Here is a 9,979-nt window from a genome sequence, read left to right on the forward strand (position 1 = left end):
GCCCAGTCTCAATTCTACCATATAAGGCCAACATGGTCATATTTGGTAACGTGACATCACCCGACAAGTGCTATCACTGTATCACGGGTTTCTCTTGTTGTCTTGTTGTAAAGTCTTGAAGTTCTTCGTATATTTATAGCTGTTTTAAGAATATCATTGAGGTCTTTGTGATGTCCGCGGCTGATATAGAGTCGCAGGATTCCATAGACGCGGAATCGAGCGAATATGATGAGGATGAAGATAATGATGACGACTATTATTACACGAATATTTATGACGATGAGGGAATGGCGTCCGACAAAGAGGAAGACCCTGAAAGTTTCGAATATGTGATCATTGATTCGAATGAAGCTAAGCAAATGTTCGATTCCTTTGTAGCTAACGTTTCCCGGCAAATAAAGGTGGGATCCTTAACGATACCTTTAAAGTGCAATAACATTGTTCGGTAATGTCATCATATCTTCGTGATCTTTATTTATTTCCTATTTCACTAAGTTCTAATTTATTTCCAAGGTGTCGGAATCTGTTGCTAGGATTCTTCTTATTCAGCATGACTGGAACACAGAGAAGATTTTAGAAAGGTTTATCTTATTTATTTTAAATTCAATCTCATTGTCCCCTAGATAGGAGACCCGTTAGCTCTTATTAATTACATTATTTTAGGTTATTTGAATTCATAGTAATTGATCAATAATTAAGTTACAAGACATCAGTAAACAAAGAATTCATTGAGCTTACGTAGTTCAACATAAGCTTACACACCTTATCTCGGCTGTTATTTATCACAACCTATGAGATGGAAAGGAAATTGGAAAAAATACATGTCGGTTTCTGGTTTCTTATAACCACTACCCCTTTATAGACTATAGTCTATTCTGTGGCAAATTATAGACCCCACATTAGTCACTTTTGGACAAATGTAATTTCCGCTATCCCAACATGGTCATTTTCTGTTGATGCATCTACCTTGTAAAGCCTTTTAACTAGGTCATCCTGAAATTAATCTTCCTTTCTTTAAATCCCTAATTACCAGAATATTCTTACTCCCAAAATGTGTGTGACCCCATTCATGTAACTGTATTGAATTCAACCTTGTTGTAGTCAATCCAGTTGTGAAAATGCAACCCCATCCAGTGGCACATCCCAAATAGACTGTTACTACAAAGTACTCCCCCACCCCTTCCCTCAGCATTCCGGGGTAGCAAGAGGTGATATTTATGTAAGAGCTGCCTCAGTTTATCCAATAATTATTGCAGAAAGGATTGTTAATTTTGGTAAATTTACCAATCTTTACACTCCCCTGTGTATATGCATGTATTTCATTGTGTGAGAACTGGAAATAATGTACATAGCTGTACATGTGCATGCGAGCAGTCACAATCAAGAGTTTTGCTTGTGAAGTGAAAAACTGACAACACTCTTTCTCCCGTCTGTTACAGTACCTTACTAGTAAAGAAAACACAATTTTCAAGAAAAAAAAAAGATCACGAGGGCATCCTTAAATTAAATATAATAAATATTGTATTTTTTAGGCACAGGATTGATCCTGTAGGTCTACTTGTAGAAGGAAGAATTATTCCTGAAAAACCTGCCCCTCAAACTGTAAGTATTTCGAGAACCGTTTACTGAATTTTTACATTACAAGTCATGTGGTATAATACAGTCAAACCTTGTAAATACAGACAGTGAGGAGGTCATAGAAAGTGTCCGTATTAACAAGGTGTCCGTATTTTGTTTTTGTTTCATCATGAAACGAGAACAAAAGCTTTTAACTAGTTCCTTTTTTATGCAAAAGAGAATGGCAGGATAAGGATGTTGAAGGTGGAGAAGTCAGTTCAAAAGTCAACCTCCAGAACTGCACGAGGCTATTGGGATAGTGTGGATGATGTCAGTTGTTCAAAGTTTCAAGATAATATTTTGACTCAGACCAGTTTTGAAATGACCCAATTTAAAATGCCATGTGGGACATATGACACACTTTGACCAATTTCTAGATTAAACACTGACTTTGATATATCAAGGCTCCACTGTAATTTGCTGGTTGATTGGATTCAACCCCCCTCCCCCACCACTTTAAAATCTCGGATCAACAGCAACGACAACGAGCTTTATTTGCATGACCATACAAGTACATACAGTACTGCAAAAGCTACACTGTATTTTAAAAAAGAAACTAAAATTATATCATAGGAGAATTAAGTTACTTTGGCGATAATTTGTCATGAAGATCAAAGCAAGCTGATCCTTCCCAGCCTTGTACTGTGGGTACATCACTTACTGCTTTCATTTCACTCTGCAGACTTCAAGGTCACTTTACTGTCCGGTATGTTTCCAACGTTGCACAAAGTCCAACACAAGCAGTGCAGCCTGTGGCCATGTGTTCTGTGATGATTGCTGGTTGCTGTATTGTATTTCACAGTTAAAAATTGGCTTATCCTCTGGTATGCAGTGAAAAAAAATTTTCTGTCTAGATACAAGTGTAAATTTTGTAACTTTTTAGCACTTTCAAAAATCACCATATTATCAAAGGGATGTTCCTGCAAGGAGGCCTTCATTTATGTAATGGGCCGACCTCAGCAGCAAGGCTGTAAAGCCCAAAGGGCCCTGTGAAGCTATTAGGGCACCCCCAAAATCACAAGTGGGACTCTTGGGAAGCATTTTCTCGAGTTTAACTTAGCCTAAAGTTCACTCAGCCACATTTAAAAATTAAAATGAAAACAATGCATACTACTACACTGAAAGAATTGCCAGAAATTAGCAACCAAATTAGGGTGGCCCCAGCACTGTATATTATTCAGGTTTAAATTTGTAAAGATTATTGTTAAAATGACCAGTAATTTTCCTTGACCATTGATAATTAGTTTGTCATAAACAAGGATGTACCATAGGATGGAACATTGATCACTGAGGTTGCGCTGTGCAATTTTTTTCAGGTATTGAGTGTATGAACTGCAATCTGTTAATTGGAGAAGAAATGGCTCTGAAAGTACTCAAAAATGACGCAGCTGAAGAAAAATATAGGCATTTTCTTTTTAATGATGAAGTTAAGGTGAGTATTCAAATTTTGTATCATCAAGTTGAATGATAACGATGGTTTTAAAAATTCACGTGTTAGCCTTCTTGAAGAGATCCAGTGGTGGTATCGTGATCACTAGACCATTCTTATTTCTCTTTATAATAAACTTAAAAGAAATTACTTAGGATAGGAGACAAGCAGAAACGTTTTGCTCTTTTCAATGCATTCACCACTGGAAATTTGACAAAAAAAAAATATCGCTGTTTTAAGCTGTTTGAGTCATGGCTTGATCACCGCATGGCCAAGAAGAACCAAAACTCTAATAATGTTGTTTTGCAGTCAAGCACTGTGCTAGCTTTTGTTAAGCTACATGTAAAGGAATGCAACAACTCCCAACATTGTTTGGCCAACAATGTTGGGAGTGCTGTACAAACAGATGCAACAACTCCCAACAATGTTGGTACCTGCAGTGCATTGTGGGAAGGTTACAACCCATAAGACTTTGGAGACCATGTGTAATGCACGTGCATGTCCCTAACAATGTTGGGAGAGCTGTGCAAACGGATCCAGCATTTTTGCGCCACGCCTCCACATTCACAGAACAAAAGAAATGTTGGGAGTTGTTAGTGTAAAAGTTTGACTGGTTTCAAACTTTGCGAAACAACATGCAACAGGGTGTGCAATGGGACGCAATGTATAACATCCAACAATGTTGGGTGTTGTTGTCCAACACTATTGCGTCCGTCTGCACTGAGTACAGGGCTTAACTGATGCTAACCTGATGACATCACAGAGGTACAAGGGATAGGGGTCCACACCAGCTGTTATGGAGCACTGAGGCTTGACTAGGTTAATGAATTAAGTTATGTATTTATTTTTTATTCTTTTTTTTTTGTCAGCATCATCCTTTAATTAGATGGTGCCCAGGAAGTGACTGCGGTTATCTCGTTAAAGTAGTGGAACCCAAAGCAAAACGAATATGGTGTTCACATTGTTATTCAATATTCTGGTGAGTCTTGTTCTATGCCTCATTTATGCTTAGAAATAACCTCGCAGTGTCATTGGGCTCCTAACAAGTGTTACGGAGACACAGATTTCCTCTCCGTCAAAATCTTTGTGTTCGCTAACGTCTTCACAATCCATTGTTGAGAAAGAGGCTTCGTGTTCCACATTTCCAATAAAATAGTTGACCCTTTACTTCTAGAGAACTTTACAGCAAGATTTAGCCTGCGAGCAGTCTCACTTTTGTGCTCTTATTTTTCTAACCGACTCCACCACCAAAATTGTCCCCGAAATGACACAAGTGAGCACACACTGCTGACCTCGACCGCTACTGTCCTCTGTGACGAGTCTAAAGAGTGACCTTGCAGACTAACGCCATTGCTGGAGTTCCAACTTTGCTTTGATTATTCCTGTCATGAATCTTGCTCCACTTGCATATTTATATAATTTTATCCAATGTACGCTATGTTTTTGCAGTTTCTTGTGCGGAGAGAAATACCACGCTCCTACAGACTGTTATACCATTAAGAAATGGCTTACAAAATGTGAAGACGACTCAGAGACGGCAAATTATATCACAGCTAACACAAAGGATGTAAGTGCTGGCCATCGATTCAACTGTTTCTTCTTACTATTTATTAATTATTTCAAAATTTTATAAGTAAAGAATATCCACTCCCCGCAGTTTACAATAGCTGGTCGAGGCGAACATCTCACCAGCAGGACTAGAGAAAAGGAAATAAAATTAAGTTTACAGTCATGTATATTGCAAAGTAAAAAATGCAAATATAAGAAGGCGAGTGTTCGAGAAATTTTCGTTGTTAAGTCCGGTAAATCAATATAATCATTCTCATCTGAAAGTTTTTGGAGTAAAGTGTCGAGGATATTGATTTTGAAGTTATTTTTTGACATGCGACGCATTTGACAAGATAAACTATTCGATATTTTTAAGCCAACCTTGAAAAAGACTTACCGGTACTTTAATTGTCTAATCCTGAACGTTTAACATAGTAATTACCTCTTGTAAATGATCTTGCACTATATGGATGAATGTTAGATTGGGAATTAAATAAATTATAATCGTGTTAGTAGGTGTTTGCGTTAGGCTGCGAGAAATTTCTTCTTTTCTCAGTTTTTTAAAAGGAAAGAAAAGTCCGCCAGCGAGACGAAACAAGTTCGCTGTGAGCGTCGCTGCTGCAAGCTGCGAAGGTCCCAAAATCGGTCTTTTCCTTCCTCTCCCCATTCCCTCCTCGTTTTGTACGGCTAGTTTTCCGCGATCATCCGCGATCACTGATCTGATGAAAAAATAACGTTTGCGCTCGCACATTCTGGTGACGCCCTGCTAAAAGTCTGTTATAGTGTTCCCCGAAAATCATTTTTGTAAATGGCTGTTGTTTTTAAATGCAGTGTCCAAACTGTGGAAGCTGTATCGAGAAGAATGGTGGATGTAATCATATGGTATGTACGATTATTTAATAATCCTTATCTCTAAAAGATTCTATTCATTGGGAACGCAAACAAATACAGCGGAACTCCGTTAATACGGTCACCAATGGGCCAAAAGCCGTAATAACCAGGTGACCGTATTAACGAGGTTTTCTTTACAAGAAAAAAAAAAGTGGCCATAATAACGAGGTGACCGTATTACTGAGGTGGCCGTAAGTCGGGGTTCCACTTTAAAGTCATCTGTGTGTTGTTGACTTTTACATGGGTATTATTCTTTTTTAATTATCATTTTCAATTTTCGCATTTCTCTCACTGATTTTTTTGTTTCGTTTTAATTTTTCAGCAATGTATAAAGTGCAAACACGGTATGTTGAACATTTTAAGTTTAAAATGCATTGCCGAGTAGTCAAGACTTAAATTGCTTTAAATCTTGTGGTGTAACAAAAATATCAAGAAAACTTCTTCTTGGGAAATAATGTTTCAGATTTTTGCTGGATGTGTTGTGGAGACTGGAGAAGTCATGGATCAGAGTATTACGAATGTAGTCGATATAAATCCAATCCAAATATTGTTAACGAGTCTGCTGGAATTCAAGCAAGAGAGGCGCTCAAGAAATATCTCTTCTATTTTGAAAGGGTATGTGGTGGCAAGTGTTTCTAGTTTTACCACAGTGCCTTCCCTTTCAAAGAAAAAAGGGAATAAGGCCCGGTTCAGAAGCCGAACTTTTCATGAGCCGAACCTAATTCGAATTAAGGCCGACCCAAATTGTTTAGACTGTCTGAATTGATTCAGACGCCGATCTTAATTCCAGCCGAACTAAATTCAAAGGGAGAAAAATGCTCATTTCGGTCAAACTGCTTACAAAATACGTTATAATAATTTATGCATTAGGTTCGGTACATGAAAAGTTCGGCGTCTGAGTCAAAGCCGTTCCAAAGTCGCTCCAGAGGCGAAATTTCCGGCCAGGACAGGAAAAAGGAACGGCTGAGCCGTTCCAAATTGAAACAGGCGTTCCTAATTGATTCACACGCCGAACTTTTCGTATACTTAAGTCAATGTATTAGGTTCGGCTCATGAAAAGTTCGCGTCTGAACCGGGCCCAAGTGTCCCGTTGACATGCTTGCGTGTCCGGCCACATCTTGGAAGTGAGGCTTAGCGTGATACTGAAAGATTTTATGGCGCTGTTGACGCCGGGATTTGTGTTTTTTAATTTATTCTCCCAATTTGTTGATGTTTTATTCTCTCAAGACAGGACTCAAAATAACAGCTGGTCAACGGACAATTTCGGGCAAGAATGGCCTCTCGACTGGCCAAAAATTTCACTCGCCGGACATGTTGACCGGTCACGCACACTCTCATTCTTGAATAAACAGCCAAATCCTCACCTGGAATTCAGATTTTGACTCCTTCTAAAAATACAATCACTTTAACTTTAACTTTATCGCCTTTTGTACTGAAGCCTTTTAGTGTGAAGACAGAGTGTACGTCAGCTTAAAGATTTACAGTTTTAGAAAAAAACCTTAGAGACTAGTTATTTTAATATTAGTTAAAATTTAGACGTTATAACTAAATCGCCCATTATTTTATCTGTGTAGTTTGCGTCACCTTGTAAGTTGTAAAGGGATTCATTGCCATTTTTCGTAGAACCGTTTCTCAAGTTGTGATTTGCTATTGTATTTATTGTTTTTGCTAGTGGCAAAACCATGCTGATAGCCTCAAACGAGAACAAGAGACAAAACGGAAAATAAATCAGAAGATACAAGAAAAAGTCAACAATAATATCGGCACATGGATAGACTGGCAATATCTCATGGATGCTGCTCAGTTACTCGCTAAGGTAAGCAGGCCGTTACATGTACTTATGATATATCGACTTTTGTTGACACCTAAACTGATGATGGTAGGATCAGGACGAAAGAGTTAAGATAACAATGATTATGTTGGTTGTGGTGATGGTTTTGTTGTCCATAATGATATGGAAGGTAATGAAGACGATATCAATGATGATAATGAGGCCGGTGATGCACATGGTGATAGTATGATGGCGATGATGATGATGATGATGGTTATTATTATTATTATTATTATTATTATTATTATTATTATATTATTATTATTATTACTATTATTATTATGCTGATGATGATGATGGTTATTATTATTATTATTATTATATTATTATTATTATTATTATTATTATTATTATTATTATTATATTATGATGATGATGATGATGATGATGATGATGATGATGATGATGATGATGATGATGATGATGATGATGATGATGATGATGATGATGATGATGATCAGAACGATGTCGACGACGATGATCAGAATTCTGATGGTTAGAGCAGTGGTAAAGATGATGTTTAGTATCGAGTTGACCCACTTTCTTCCATTCATGTTTCAGTGTCGTTACACGATGATGTACACTTATCCCTATGCTTACTTCATGGAGGATGAGAGAAAAAGACTTGTAAGTTTACTTCCGGAGAATTCACCAAACAATTTCGTAGAATTACATTGTATTCACACTTGGCTCCGAGGCTTGGAGGAATAAAACAAACTTAATCAACTTGAAGCTCAGAGATGAGTTGTTTTATTCTTCTAAGACTCAGAGCCCAGGAATGAATTTTAAGTTATCAAAACTGGTTTATATATTTGCCACTCTTTTAGACCTAGTCTTACTTCTAGATAAGCTTTTTTCATTAATTACGATATTTTCCATGTACATTTAAACCACCTCTGTCATTAATGCATCCGTCCGTCTATGTGGGGACAATTCTCTCCTTTGTTCGGTCAATTTGAGTCGGTTTAAAGGTTTGACTGTATTTTTTCTTAACAGTTTGAGTATCAACAAGCACAGCTTGAGTTGGAAATAGAAAATTTGTCTTGGAAATTAGAACGAGATGAGCTTTATTGTAGAGGGGTAAGTGAGTATTGCTAGCAGATCTAAAGAGACAACATGAATAGGCGTCTTCATCATTTAGACACAGAGATTTCTTCGGTTGCCGTTCAGAAAAGATAGGGGAAACTTCTGTTCTGTAGTGTTAGTGGGGAGCTCAAGCAATAACGACGCCGAGGGCTACGAAGACGTCACTTAAAAAGTTGATTCGCCCTGCTTCAAACTTTATCGCGCTTCTTCCATCTCGTTCAGTTCGTCAAATGTTGGTAGCCTGCGAACAAGCTCTCCTATTTTGGCGAGTGAAACGAGTCTCGCGAAAACGCGCGAGCGGGCGGCGAAGCCGCGAGGTTCCTCGGCCCCTCGCTCGCGCGTTCTCGCGAGACTCGCTTCGCTTGCCCAAATAGGAGAGCTTGCTCGCAGGCTAAATGTTGGCAATGTTATACTCGAGTTAAATTCTAAAAGACTGTATCGAAGTTGACAAAAAGGAAAAGAAAATCGTTGTCTTGTGTTCACGTCTTCCATAAAACGTGAACTTAGGAAGCTTCACGTCGTAGTCGTGCAGTGACGGCAAAGAAATGTACAAAAAAGTGTAATGCACGTGCAGAGTTCAGTGTTGTTTTAAAGCTAGTCCCTTTTTTTTTGCCGTTCTCGTTGCCGTCGCCGTCGTCGTCGTCGTCGTTGATTAAGGTCTCTATTTGGATTCTGGGGATGGCGCAAGAAGATTTGAACAGGAAGAATAGTCTCTCTTCCTCGTAATTTTTTTTCCCGCTGTCTGCCTTCGCGCTACACTCTACTATCCGAACACCTGAAACAGGCAACAGTGTTGTTATATTAGATGTCAGTAGGTCAAAACTGCTATGTGTTACGCTATTTTTTGCTACGAAATCGTTTCGCTGCATATTGAAGTCGTTTCGCTGCAAAGTCGTTAAGGTACAATTTGTGTTACGCTATTTTTTGCTACGAAATCGTTTCGCTGCATATTGAAGTCGTTTCGCTGCAAAGTCGTTAAGGTACAATTTTAAAAACGCACAGAAAACTTTGTTCTTAGCAGTGTATTTTGCTATAAATATAAAAGCTTGTTTTGGTCAAGAATTGAATTAAACTTGGTGGCTCTTAGAGATTACCACTAAATATGGTGCGCTCTTGGTTTTGGAAAAAAAAATCTCATGAAAGCAACCCAATATGTGTCCGAATAATATCCTGATAAAAATTCATTAACTTGGTTTTAATATTTTTCATTGGTATTATTATATTTCAGGACTTTGAAAATCAAATGGATATAGCAGAGAAGAGAAGACAGACGTTACTGAAAGACTTTCTTGTGGTTTAGTTACAACGGCTACGTTTGTTATGTCTTGTGTGACCGTCACGTTCTCTGAGAGACATGATTCAAGTCGTTCAAGTCACGCCAGATCTTAAGGAGATAATTTAGAAAAAAATTCCGGCATTAGAATTATTTCAAGAAACGTTTTCTCGTCTCTGTTTGTGTTACAAAGACTTGAAATGTTTAGCTCTTAAAATTTAAGGACTTACCTTTTTTAAAAAATGCCTTCTATTTGGTACATTGCTTTTTCAATAAAAGGCAATTAAACGTTGCGCAACTTTAA

The 9,979-nt window shown here is 37.9% G+C and overlaps 1 protein-coding gene across 1 annotated transcript; it reads left to right on the forward strand.

Annotated features, from left to right (window-relative positions):
- Positions 1 to 63: 63 nt before the first annotated feature.
- LOC140922894 (E3 ubiquitin-protein ligase ARIH2-like) lies at positions 64 to 9,979 on the forward strand. Its single transcript, XM_073372933.1, has 14 exons — positions 64 to 401; positions 514 to 581; positions 1,533 to 1,602; positions 2,300 to 2,441; positions 2,934 to 3,049; positions 3,916 to 4,025; positions 4,496 to 4,613; positions 5,426 to 5,476; positions 5,808 to 5,829; positions 5,949 to 6,100; positions 7,158 to 7,301; positions 7,878 to 7,943; positions 8,313 to 8,396; positions 9,631 to 9,979. The coding sequence occupies exons 1-14, from the start codon at positions 171 to 173 to the stop codon at positions 9,700 to 9,702; spliced, it is 1,446 nt and encodes a 481-aa protein (XP_073229034.1). The 5' UTR covers positions 64 to 170; the 3' UTR covers positions 9,703 to 9,979.

Source organism: Porites lutea, chromosome 13 (genome assembly GCF_958299795.1).
Source record: "Porites lutea chromosome 13, jaPorLute2.1, whole genome shotgun sequence".
Taxonomy (NCBI): domain Eukaryota; kingdom Metazoa; phylum Cnidaria; class Anthozoa; order Scleractinia; family Poritidae; genus Porites; species Porites lutea.

Excerpts from the sequence above, each read along its gene's own strand:
- LOC140922894 (XM_073372933.1), top strand. The coding sequence starts at position 171 with ATGTCCGCGGCTGATATAGAGTCGCAGGATTCCATAGACGCGGAATCG. Across the intron at positions 5,477-5,807 it reads ATGGTGGATGTAATCATATG|CAATGTATAAAGTGCAAACA; the intron begins GTATGTACGATT and ends TTAATTTTTCAG. Across the intron at positions 7,944-8,312 it reads AGGATGAGAGAAAAAGACTT|TTTGAGTATCAACAAGCACA; the intron begins GTAAGTTTACTT and ends TTTTCTTAACAG.